Here is a 13,813-nt window from a genome sequence, read left to right on the forward strand (position 1 = left end):
CTCAAAAAAAAAAAAAAAAAAGAAAAGAACGTAACTTAAACCTATATATCCTTTTTTTCTTTTAGAGATGGGGTCTCACCCAGCAATCCCATTACTGGCTATATACCCAAAGGATTATAAATCATTCTGTTATAAAGACACATGCACACGTATGTTTACTGTGGCACTGTTCACAATAGCAAAGACTTGGAACCAACCCAAATGTCCATCAGTGATAGACTGGATAAAGAAAATGTGGCACATATACACCATGGAATACTATGCAGCCAAAAAAAGGATGAGTTCATGTCCTTTGCAGGGACATGGATGAAGCTGGAAACCATCCATCATTCTCAGCAAACTGACACAAGAACAGAAAACATGTTCTCACTCATAAGTGGGTGTTGAACAGTGATAACACACGGACACAGGGAGGGGAATATCATACACCGGGGCATGGGGGTTAGGGGCTAGGGAGGAATAGCAGGGGGTGGGGGGATTGGGGAGGGATAGCATTAGGAAAAATACCTAAAGTATAATTTAAAAATATATAAATAATTTTTTTAAAAAAGAGAGAGATGGGGTTGCCTAGGCTGGAGTGCAGTAGCTATTCACAGATGCGACCATAGCACACTACAGTCTCCAACTCCTGGGTTCAAGTGGTCCTCCTGCCTTAGCCTCCTGAGTAGCTGGGACTACAGGCATGCACCACTGTGTCCAGCAGTACTTTTTTTTATAGTGCTTTTTAAATAGTTACGTAGGAAAATAGGAAGAATATACCTATATAAAGGGTGTTTAACATATTTTAAAAATACATTCTTTATATTTTTGTATTTAATTATATACACACATTTTTAAACCTAGTACATTATAAATACTTTTTAAAAAATTTTCTAGAATTTTTTAGAAAACCTAACTAGCAAGGATGTCTTTCTTCCTCTTGTCACCAGCCAGTTCTGACACCAATTGGAAGTCATATGATTCAATTCTGACACTAACTACCCAGAGTCAGTGTTACACTCCGCAGGTTTAAGGGCTCAGTCCACAAAAAAGCCCTAACTTCAGGCACCACTTACCAAGTAGCTCATCCCCAGGTTACCCATACTTTTGTCTGACTTGGCTACAAAGTCAAGGGTTCACACAAGCACCCCCTTCAGGTTCCATGATTTGTTAGAACAACTCGCAGAACTCCAGAAAATGCTATACTTACCAATATAGTTCATTATAAAGGACACAAATGACCATTCATATGAAGAGGTACTAAGACAAGGTTTGGAAGGGTCCTGGGCACAGTAGCCTCTGTCCCATGGAGTTGGGGTGTACATCCCCGACATGTGGATGTGTCCACCAATTGGGAAGCTACCCGAAATCTGTCATTTAGGGGTTCTACGGAGGTTTCATTATGTAGGCCTGATTGATTAAATCACTGGCCATTTGTATTAGTGATCAGCTCAATCTCCCCTGCCCAGAGGTTGGAGAGAAGGATTGAAAGTTTCAAGTGTCTGATCAAGGCTTGGCATTTTTGGTGGCCAGTCCCATCCTGAAGCTATCTAGGGGCAACCAAGCCACATCAGAACAAAGGTTGTTCCCATGATGCTTGCCACTCAGGAAATCCCAAGAGTGTTGGCTCTGCCAGGGCAGAGACAAACATCAAATATCTTTCCTAGTATGCCACGCCTAGTTTCTGAACCAAGTCTGTAACAAGTAAATTGAGAAGCAAGGTCAGAAGGTGGGTTGCAAAGTGAGGCCTGCCTGGAACAGAAGAAATAAAAGAACTAAGACCCTAATACAGTTTGTCACCTCCCAAGCACATCATTATGTCACAACACAGAGCAATTTAATGCCTTGTGACAATCCTTAGCCCCTGATAAATGTTACATCATGTTCAGGATACTCAGACTGAGAGCAGAGAAGTACATGCTAGGAAATTCCAGTATGAGAGATTTCTGGCAAAAGTAAGACTTCCAGCCAAAATGAGCAATGCTTTTCTGGTTAGAAAAGCAAGCAGACTTCAGTTTCTAGAAACACCACTTACATACAATACCATTTGTGATCATGCCATAAAAAAACTGAGACACAATTGTTAGAAAAAACCTATTTTGGAAAAATGAACAGTGATAGAAATAGCATCCAAAAAAACTGGGGGAAAGGATCAATTGTTTTGTAACAGATGATGACAAGCAAGGAGGGCCGAGAATGAACCAAGACACTGTCACTCTGAACACACAATGCAGTAACTTACTGGCACCAATACTGTTGCACCAACAGGTCAAAATTAGTTTCAGATGAATAATGTTATATAATGCAGTGATGATATTAAAAATAATACATGCCTAAAAAAGCAGATAACATCCTCATGTGAATAAAATATTAGTAAACAAAAATAAGGACGTCAATTCGTAGTAAAAAGTGGGTACTGGCTGGGCACGGTGGCTCATGCTTGTAATCCCAGCACTTTGGGAGGCCAAGGTGGGTAGATCACAAGGTCAGGAGTTCAGGAACAGCCTGACCAACATGGTAAAACCCCGTCTCTACAAAAATACAAACATTAGCTGGGCATGGTGGCGCATGCCTGTAACCCCAGCTACTCAGGAGGCTGAGGCAGAATTGCTTGAACTGGGACCTGGGAGGTGGAGGTTACAGTGAGCTGAGATCCCACCATTGCCTGAGCTACACAGCAAGACTCTGTCTCCAAAAAAAAAAAAAAAAAAAAAAAAAAAAAAAAAAAAAAAAAAAAGTGGGTACCCACTCACCACTAATGTTTTTGGCTATGCTGAAAGTTTGTATGGTCATGCCTGACAATTTCCAGTCACTTCCGAATCTTATTTACCAAAGAGATTTATAATGCTGCTAATTATTGATGTCTTAAAAGACAAATACCTTTAATGCCAAGCCAACTTTTTTATTTTCATCTGTATATGGAGGTTTCCAAAGCTGAATTCTGTCTTCCCTTAAAAACTGGGTCAGTTTTGCTTGAAGATACTTCTTTTGTGCCATCCTTGAAAGCAAAACAATACATTAATAAAACTCCACAGCACATTTTAAAATGTTGTATAACTTACCTACAAGGTAAGGTGTTTTGTTGAGTAAGCAGAGCTCCCTTCCTCTCTCATTAAATCTAAATTACTATGGCTTAAACAAGCTCCAGACTTCTCTAAAAATATATAAATATATACATTCAATTATATATATTATGTATACAAAATATGTATTTCAAAGTTGCTAATATGTAGCAAGGATTATTACACTTTTCTATTTCTTAACCTGCTATTCTCTTATCTAAGAGAAAAGAGAAAAAACAGGAAAGATGGCTCTCTCAAGTAGTAAACTTTTTTTTTTTTTTTTGAGACAGAGTCTCGCTCTGTCACCCAGGCTGGAGTGCAGTGGGGTGATCTCGGCTCACTGCAACCTCTGCCCCCTGGGCTCAAGCAATTCTCCTGCCTCAGCCTCCCTAGTAGCTGGGATTACAGCCACACCCAGCTACTTTTTGTATTTTTAGTAAAGATGGGATTTCACCATGTTGGCCAGTCTGGGGTAGAATTCCTGACCTCAAGTGATCCACCAGCCTCAGCCTCTCAAAGTGCTGGGATTAGAGGCATGAGCTTGTAAATTCTCTCATACTTTGGCTAGTTTAACATAAAACAAAAGGCTAACAACCCTGGTAGTTAAATATAAAGAAAAGCTTGCTTGAACTGTAAACTATCAATAATAAATATTTTCAGACAGGTGTGGTGGCTCAGGGCTATAATCCTAGCATTTTGGGAGGCCGAGGCAGGTGGATCTCTTGAGGTCAGGAGTTCGAGACCAGCCTGGCCAACATGGTGAAACCCCGTCTCTACTAAAAAAAATACAAAAACTTAGCCGGGTGTGGTGGCAGGTGCCTGGAGCAGAAGAATCACTTGAATCCGGGAGGCAGAGGCTGTAGTGAGCCAAGATCACACCACTACACCCCAGCCTGGGCAACAGAGTAAGACTCTGTCTCAAAATAATAAAAATAAATATATAAGTATTTTCTACATCAGAATTTTTTAAATTAAAAAGATTACAATACTAGAAAAACTTTTCCTATTTTCTGATTAACAGCCTAACAGCACATCTGCTATTCAGATCTAACACTGATCAGATCATTTCACAGCTGAGAAAACCAGGGCCCTGAGTTTGTACAACGACTCAGGCAAAGACACAAAATTAGGCGGCATCGTAACTAGCGTAACTTCCACCCACAATGCTGGACTCTGAACTTTTGTCATGGAGTCCCTTGCTGCTTGTCTGCTCCATGTATGTAATTTCTCTCTCCCAGAGAAGCACAAGCCCGATGGAGCTGTCTACTCATCCCTAGCACAGCAACTCAAAGGTGCACGTGAAGCGGTGGAGATGCGAGGCAGCCGGCAGGTATAGCGCTTTAAGGTCTGCCAAATCAGACAAGCAGTAAGTACAGAAAAATGTTATTATCACCTGAATGATGAAGACAAGTTCTAGAGAGTAAAAAAATATATGAGTAATTATTACCGAGCTCAATAAATTTCTTTTTTCTATTGAAGGCCAGTATTCCACATCCTCCCAAACCCAATTCATGCAACTCTGAAATCAAGTTTGGTAGCTTTGGTGTATTTCATAAACAAATATTTATTTTATTTTTTTTTAATTAAATTTTTTTTTCTTTTGGCCAGCGCAAGGCGCTAAACAAGTATTCTTTACATGGAAGTTCAAATCTATTTTATGTTAGTGCGGCGACAAGAATTAGGTTAATCAGGACAGGGAGGAGAAAAGAGGAAGGAATAAGAACAGCCAAGGAGGTGCTGTGTATATCCTAGGGGACCCACAAGAGAATCCTCGATTTTCCAGCACTGACAAACTGCTTATCACAGCAAAGCATATGAGTACTTAGAGCGTTGGCTTTTCAAATACAAGTTGTGGGTAATCCCCCATAGAGGCGCCAAGGAATGAGAGCTAAGCAGAACCCTGGCACAGTTAGGGCTTGAAGAATATCTCAGTTTATAGTGTTACTACTCAGCTATTTCCTTTTATATAATCCTTTATATAATCATATATTAATTTATAGAATTAGGGCCTGAAGAATCCCTTTATATAACCCTCTATATATAATCATATAACAGTTGATAATATGAGTGTCCCTACATATATATATAACTATATCTTAGTTCACAATGGGAGGAATGCCTAGAGTGGACACAGTACAGAGCATGAATTAAGGAATAAGCAGCTTATAATCGGAGGAATGTCTAGAACAGACACAGCGCAGATCATGATTTAAGGGAAAAACAGTTATACCAGGACAAGAATCCATGGCCCAGGTGGCGGCGTTCAGTATTGTAAAGATACCCGTGGTATGGCAGGCTTGGGGTAAGAGCCACTCCTCCTGATAAAGGAGCTGTAGGACCTTGCTCCAGTTCTTGTGGAAGGATGCCCTCAGACCAGCAATCCACTTTGGTGACTGTGAACTTTATCAGCTCTTGCTACTGTGCTGCTTGAAAAGCATCTTCCCATAGAACTCACTGGAAGCTGCCAGAAGGTGGCGGTAACCTTGACAGTTCTGCCACTGCTATGTGACTTAAAACATCCCCCTATAAATCTTCTTAGAAGTAGTTTGCCCCCAGATAGAAGTATTGCACACTGCAACCTCTTCACTGTGCACAGCCCACCTTCAAGCCTTGGTGACCTAATGGGGGTGGACCCCTTACTGCACACGGCCCTTGCCTTCATGGGAACGGGCCCCCTGTTGCGCACTGTCCACCTCCTAGCCTAGGTGACCTAATGGGGGTGGACCCCATGTTTTATTGCTCATGACCCTATCACTATCCTTAAAGATGATTTCACTCACTGCCCTGCCCCCAACCTATACACAATAAATACTTTGGCTTCTGGACATTCGGGGCCTCGCCTAACTCCGCTCATAGGTGGCGTGGCCCTCTGAGCCCAGCTGCATTTTCCTTGTACTTCTGTGTCCTATCTCTTTATTTCTCGGATCCTGTGCCTCAGCACTGCATAAGGCACACCCCGCAACCCTGTGTGGCCTTCAGCCCTACACAAGTAACTTAAAAGACTACTTTACATACCATGCTCATGAATCTTCAGAAATTCTGAATAAAATATCACAGCAATCCCACTGTCTCCCCACTGGGGGAGAGTAATATCACAGGCTGTTTATGGAGCCAAGCAATTTGAAAGGCTGAAGTTATCCTCAAAAAGATCTTTTTTTCTTTTTTTTTTAAAGACGGGGTTTCACCATGTTTGTCAGACTGGTCTTGAACTCCCGACCTCAGGTGATCCGCCGGCCTTGGCCTCCAAAGTGCTTGGATTACAGGTGTGAGCCACCATGCCCAGCCAAAGAGGTCTTTCAAGCCACCACTTGACAGAAGGACGAAGGGGTGTCACAAACTTAGTTAGTGTCAGACACTCCAAGGAGCAAACTACAGCTCCAGGGTCTACAAGGCATACAATTTAACGTTAAAAAAAAAAAATTTAGGCTGGGCGCCGTGGCTCACGCCTGTAATCCCAGCACTTTGGGAGGCTGAGGCAGGTGGACCGCCTGAGGTCAGGAGTTCGAGACCAGCCTGACCAACATGGTGAAACCCCGTCTTAAAAAAAAAAAAAAATTAAACCACTGTCTTAAAACTTCATTTACAGACAACAGAATAAATGGTGACATATTTTAAGTCGTTTAATAGTCAGTTTTTAATTTTAACCGAAATGAGAACTGAAAAAGTTTTATGCATGCCATACAATGTTCCACATTATAACCAAGAAAAGATGAAACTCATTAAACTCCACGCTCCAAACAGAAAGTGAAACGTTATAACGATCCTTTAAAATGTCACTTTCACTTTTGTAATGAACTGGTCAACGCTAACCTTTAGCAAGAGCTTTTCAACTATACATTATATATCGTTGAAACATAACTGTATCTAGTCAAGACATTCATTTTTTTCAAGACATTCATTTTTAGGAAAATGAAAGATTCTTGATTAAAAATAAAAGGGAAGGAGATGGGAATTACAGAATCAGGTCGTGAAGGTTCGAGAAAATCAAATGTCATTAAATAGCAAAGAAAATCTGGCTTTGATTGCAAATAAATCCCAAATGGTATACTCGGAGTAAGTGTTATGATTCAAGCATCTTATTTCGCTAATTAATTTTTATACACATATTTATTGCTTTCTTTCCCCAAACCAATATACTCAATATTTTCTTTTAAATACCCCACATCTCTGCCTAACTCAGCGCAAACCAAAGGTTCCCGAACGGCCAGCGCGTCCGGAAGCCCGGCCCGCCACTCCCGGCCCCGGCTCTGGCCCCAGCCCGGCTGCCCGCAGGGCCGCTCACCCCTGCACCGCGGCCGCTCCACGCCAGCCAGTAGAGGTGCCCAGTCGTGCTGGGAACCGGGACAACGAGCAGCGCCACTGAGGCCGGGGTCGGGGACACTCGGCTGCCGGGTCCTCACCTGCGCCACGCCCCGCCCGCCGCGACCAGCAAAGTGCCCGGATGCAGCAGCGACCGCCGTTTGTTTTTATTCCGGGTGAGGCCAGCCCCGCCCCCGTCCCCGCCCCCGTCCCCGCCCCCGCTGCCGCCACTTGGAAGGAGGGTTGTGGGCGGGGCCAAGGCGAAGCCAGCGGTGGGCGGAGATACTGTTGTGTGGGCGTGGTTAACGCGCGGCGGGCCCGCGACGGGGCGAGGCTAAGTGGAGGCGGGGCTGGGCGAGGACCAGACCTTGCGGGACTAAGACCTGGAAGGTGGCGGTGTACGCTGTCCCAGGCTCAGGCTTCCAGGACCTCCCGCCCGGACCCAGCCCGCTATCAAGAGGAAATTGATCCTGGCTTTGTTGGCGGGGAGGGTCGGGACCGTCCCACCCGGCATCTCATCCCTCAGCCCAGGCTGGAGAGTCAACTCCCTCCCTAAACCAGCGGCTTTTCACCCTGCCCTCCACAATCTCACCAGGGGCTTCCTGGTGGGATTGTGGAGGGCAGGGAGAAATTAAGCTGCTCCCTGGGAATTCCCTCCCCCATGCTGTCCACGGCCACTAGGAAACCACAAGACCTAGGGAGCTCTCCCTACTTCCAAGGCCCTCTGCCCAAGGCTGTGGTCAACAGTGAGGGTTCTATTATTACTATCAATTACTGTTGTTAGTCTCTTACTGTGCCTAATAAACTTTATCGAAGGTATGTATAGGAAAAATGTAGTATATATAAAGGGTGCAGTACTATCTGAGGTTTCAGGCATCTGCTGTGGGTCTTGGGACATGCCACCTGTGTGTGGATGAGAGGGGACTGCTGTAACCTTGCAGTGACCAATCTGCTTTTCGTTCCCTGTTTCTGCTTTTTCCAGTCCTTTTCTACCTGTAAAGCCCACCTCCTCTGCCCAGCTCACTGGAGCACCGTCTCTAAATTTTTAGAGAAGATGCCATCCTGATTCATGAATCAATAAAAGCCAGTAGATCTTTAAACTTGTGGTAATTTTTACTTCTGACAAAGGGATATTAAATAATTGTATAACCACACCAGACCAATCTGATTCAACTTTTATATACCCAAGTTGTGAGCTGTTTTTCAGTTGCATAGACTCCCAGATGGAAGACCTTGCCTGTAACCTGAGGATGCCCAGATGAACCAAGCATGCAACCAGGAGCGGAACCTCAGTGCTCAGATCAAAGCAGGGGGCGAATTAAGAAATGGGCACTGCATGGTGAGATCCAGAATGTTAAAACGCCCGCTCTGAATGAAGAGACCCCGAAACAGGCTTTGTGTAGAAACATGCCTGTTTATTCGCCTGGGTGGAGGTGGGCTGAGGTTGAAAAGGGCATCAGCGAAGGGCGGTGGGATAGGAGTTGGTTTTATATGTTTGGGGTGGGCAGTGGAAACTTACATTTTAGGGCAGTGTTTTGCAAGCTGGGAGGAGATCGTAGGTTTGCAACCTGGAAGGGGGTCATAGGGTCTGGAGTCATGAGGTTGACCAAGGTCGGTTACAAACTCCAATGACCTTATCAATTAGGGTGGGAATAAGGAACAACAGAGAATGTCTCAAAATTAAGTAGGTGCCACAGGGGTTGATCATTTCTTCAATGTTTCAGTTGCTTTAGATTTTCCAGGAACTCATCTGGAGTGTCTGTGCAAGTCACAGAGGTTAACATGGCGTCCATGGCACCATCAGGCAGCCTAAAAGACCTTACACAGAATGCAATCAGATCAAGCCCTGCCATCATTCCATGGCAGGGTCCAGTCAGATGATCATCCCAGCATCACCTCATTGCAAAATCTAATCAGATCATACCTCATTACCCTACGCTTATAAAACCCAACCCAGCCCCCAGCTCAAGGAGACAGAGTTGAGTGTCTCCTTGACAGTCAACTCCCAATAAAGCCTTTCTTTTCTCAAAAGTTGATGCCATGGTGTTGGCTTCTAGCTTGTCAGGAAGCAAGCCCATTGTAGCAAGATAGAAGGACAGCAGAATCTGTTCTGACAGTTTTTCCTGAGGGCTTTCTCTGAGATGAGTAAGAAAGATAGTTTCACTTTTACATTTACGTAGTACTCCAGGAAATTTAATGTCCAGGCTCCTGTGTGACCGAGCAGCTTACAGGAGACCAAGGCTCCCACTAACAACAACTGGAAAAGCTGGAAAGCAAAGTCAGAAAACATCGATTTGAAGGCAGTGGAAGCTGCTGAGGCAAGAATGGGGGAACTTGATATTCCCAGAATGGGGAACCTTGAACGGATGAGCTAATGTCTGCAGCGGCTTGATGTGTGAGGGCTTTTGCCAATTCTGGACACAAGCATGAGGCTGAGAATTTAGACTTTGAGACCACAGAGGACCACTGCTGGGGACAGAAAACCAACACAGCTCTTGCAGAGACCTGGGGGAAATTCCAAGGACATTTGCTGAATTCAAGGCTTGTATGGGGCAATAAACTGAAACTTACATGAAAGGCCCCTGAAAACAGAAGTTTTTGATAGACTTGCAAAACAAAGATTTAAGTCTGAGATTCTGCTGGGGTGGTGGCAGAAGTGGGTCACTGCAGAGCCTACACCATGTTCCCAGCTGGAAACTGTAGGGGAAGGGTAGCCTGAACCCTACCAGAGCCTCAGCCCAGCCTCCACTCCACGCAGTGCCTGATTGGATGAAGGTTATCGGCCACTCCCCCCTTTGGTTTTGAGGAGGAAAGGGAAAACCCTCCAGAGAGGATAACATTTGAAGCCTCTACAAGTTTTTAGAAGCTATATTTGGCATCTCATTAAAAAGTTGCTAGATAAATGACAGAAAGAAAAAGGCAATAGAAACAGACACACAGATGAGTCAGATATTGGAGTTGCCTGACTGAAATAACTATGATGAGCATGTTCAAGAAAACAGCGAAAAAGATGAAAATTTTCTCCTGAGTATTGAAATCTATAAAAATAAATCAAATGAAAACTCTAGAGGTGAAAAGTATAATAAATGAGGCTGTGAACTCTGGATGTTAAACACAACCAAAGACACAATTAGTGAGCTGCAGGCAACATTGATAGAAAACATCCAAACTGAAGCACAGAGGAAAAAAATGGAAAATACAGAAACAAGCATTAGAGACACATGGGACATGATGAAAAGGTCTACCAGGTGTTCAGTTTCCCAGAGAAAGAGAGAATGGGGCAGAAACAATATTTGCAGAGATAATAAGAGTCCAAGTTTCACAAAACTGATCAAAGACATCGAATTATAAGTTCTATGATTTCTAAGCAGGATAAATACAGTCTGCCACACCCAGTGCATTCTAGTAGGACCACTGAAAATCAAAGACAAAGATAAAATCTTAAAAGGTACCAGGAAAAAAGATACATTATCTTTTAAGATTGTCAGATGACTCAGCTGGGCATGGTGGCGCATGCCTGTAATCCCAGCTACTCAGGAGGCTGAGGCAGGAGAATTGCCTGAGCCCAGGAGGCAGAGGTTGCGGTGAGCCGAGATCGCGCCATTGCACTCCAGCCTGGGCAACAAGAGCGAAACTCCGTCTCAAAAAAAAAAAAAAAAAAAAAAGATTGTCAGATGACTTCAGAAACAATAAATCCAGAAGACAATGGAATGGCATCTTTAATGTGCCGAAAGAAAATACACATATTTAATTCAACATTCCCCAATATTTTAGGCATAAGATTTACTGAGAACATAGAGATGGTGCAGACTTCAGATTTTATCTTTTAATTGTCATGTGTATGTGATGTCATCTGGAATTAAGTTTAAAAAAGCAAAAAAAGTAAGTTATTCTGGCATCACATGGAAGTTTCTCAAATGGTAAGCCTACAGTGATGACCTTCTTGCTTCCAAGGTCACCTTCGTTTTGATTCACCCTTAAACTTAAAATCACATGACTAATACCGTGCATCGAATTCTTTTTAACATTAAAAGGGGTGAAAAAACAAACACAGATAAAAACACAAACAGATGATCCTGAACTTAATTCAGTAGCACTAATACCATAGTTTTATTTATTTTATCATCTCTGTTCTTATTTCTTTATCTTGTTAGAGTAAGTGCATCACCTACCCGGCTATTGAGACAAATGAACCTGGGTTAAAAAATTTGAACCAGAATATGTCAGAGATTCAAAACCAGGACACAAACCGTGAGGACTGACTACGTGCTTCCAGAATGATTCTACCTGAATCACAGGCGAGAAGGCCAAGCCCTTTCTCACAGTGACTATGGCAATAGGCTTTCATGACCTTCACTGAGATAAGGCATCCTAGCCATGTTTCCTAGGAACCAGAGTAACCCTCCGATGCAATTATCTTGTAACTTCCTTTAGCTTCTGTCATCTGTTGGGGTGATTGAAATTCTGGATTCTCAATCAGATGGGAGCAACTTTTCCTCACCACTTACTTGATTTCTCTGTTTTCCATGTTCTTCATGTCCAACTAAGATGCTGAATAAAATTACTATGTCTCCAAACAGCATGTTAAAAAATTATTTATGACACTTGTTAAATAAAGATGGCAAGGCAGGTGTGATGCAAAGGAGCCATGACAATGTGTATAGGGACCCCTGCAACAGATCTTAAAGTGGAGCAGAGAGACTGGACTCAACTCCAAGTCCAATTAGGACATGTGGGCATTTATATTCAAGGAGCCGGAGGAGTGGAAGGGGAGGTCAATGGATGAAAAATCAAAAGAAATATCAAGGAAGAGGGGCTTCCAGCTAAAATGACTTGATGCTATTGTTTCTGACGGCAGGCCAGGGTGCTCAGATACAAGATAAAAGGGTCAGATACAAAGGATGAGGGCCTTCTCTCAACTGACTTGGCAAGGTTCTTGCTCTAACTGGATTCTACAAGAAGAGAGAGAAGCCCACGGCTAGGCCTTAGTCAGAAAGGACTCAGGAGACTGACTAAAGTTTGGTCAGAAGAGTTCTTTGTCAAGGGTTCCTAGTAAAATAGAAAACCCGCCAGACTGAAAGTGTGAGTCATCATCCAAATTCCCCAAAAAATCCAGTTTATAACCACTCCCCAGAAATTCCCATTTATAAATAGGAAAGTCAAAAATTAACTTGTTTTCTTTTTTTATTTATTTTTTATTTTTTATTTTTATTTTTTTATTATTTTTTTAACTTTTTAAATGTTTATTTATTTTTTTATTTTTATTTTTTTTTTTTTTTGAGACGGAGTTTCACTCTTGTTACCCAGGCTGGAGTGCAATGGCGCGATCTCGACTCACCGCAACCTCCGCCTCCTGGGTTCAGGCAATTCTCCTGCCTCAGCCTCCTGAGTAGCTGGGATTACAGGCACGCACCACCATGCCCAGCTAATGTTTTGTATTTTTAGTAGAGACGGGGTTTCACCATGTTGACCAGGATGGTCTCGATCTCTTGACCTCGTGATCCACCCGCCTCGGCCTCCCAAAGTGCTGGGATTACAGGCTTGAGCCACCGCGCCCAGCTAACTTGTTTTCTTTTTAAATCCACTTTCCCATGTACAAAATAGTTCACCACCAACTTAACCCAGTGCATATACTGTCATCCCTTGATATCTGTGGGAGTTTGTTCCAGGACCACCTCCAGATACCAAAATCCTCAAACGCTCAAGTCCCTGCTATATAAGGGCACAGTATTCGCATATAACCTATGCATATCCTATATTTTAAATCACTTCCAGGTTGCTCATAATACCTAATACAATGCATACACACCACTTCAGTCTTGTGGATCCAGTGTAGTACTCAGCATGCAGCTAATTCCAGTTTTGCTTTTGGGAACTTAATTTTTTTCCCAGATATTTTTAATCTGCAATTGGTTGAATCCATGGATGCGGAACACACAGACGTGGAAGGCTGACTATCATTCTGATCAAAAGGAACTGCCAAAGCTACTTGTTACTTTTCACTCTAGTTTTTTTTTTTTTTTTTTTTTTGAGACGGAGTTTTGCCCTTGTTACCCAGGCTGGAGTGCAGTGGCGTAATCTCGGCTCACTGCAACCTCTACCTCCTAGGCTCAAGCAATTCTCCTGCCTCAGCCTCCCGAGTGGCTGCGACTACAGGCACGCGCCACCATGCCCAGCTAATTTTTGTATTTTTAGTAGAGACGGGGTTTCACCACGTTAACCAGGATGGTCTCGATCTCTTGACCTCGTGATCCACCTGCCTCAGCCTCCCAAAGTGCTGGGATTATAGGCGTGAGCAACCATGCCCGGCCACTTTTCACTCTTCTAACAGGAATTGATAATACTCGGCATTAAATTTTGCTATCGTGCAGAGGGTGTTCAAGGAGTTTCTGATTTTACTCCAGCAGAAGTAAAGCCGATTAAGTAGAAGTTCCTTGATTCGTTATCACCACGAAACTCATTCCAGACTCTTG

At 43.2% G+C, this 13,813-nt stretch overlaps 1 protein-coding gene across 2 annotated transcripts in view; it reads right to left on the minus strand.

Annotated features, from left to right (window-relative positions):
• NUB1 (negative regulator of ubiquitin like proteins 1) overlaps positions 1-7,542 on the minus strand; it is a 36,585-nt gene extending 29,043 nt beyond the window's left edge. The window contains exons 1-2 of one of the 2 annotated variants that reach the window (XM_032244975.1): positions 7,442-7,542; positions 2,860-2,977 (exon numbers count right to left, since the gene is read on the minus strand). In XM_032244975.1, the coding sequence (XP_032100866.1) occupies positions 2,860-2,976 (117 nt within the window). In that variant the 5' untranslated portion in view covers position 2,977; positions 7,442-7,542. Of the gene's footprint in view, positions 1-2,859; positions 2,978-7,323 lie in introns of both variants that reach the window. The other variant, XM_032244976.1, reaches the window with a different exon arrangement.
• Between the last annotated feature and the right edge of the window lie 6,271 nt (positions 7,543-13,813).

This window comes from Sapajus apella, unplaced genomic scaffold (genome assembly GCF_009761245.1).
Source record: "Sapajus apella isolate SASKATOON/1434 unplaced genomic scaffold, GSC_monkey_1.0 scaffold56, whole genome shotgun sequence".
NCBI lineage: Eukaryota > Metazoa > Chordata > Mammalia > Primates > Cebidae > Sapajus > Sapajus apella.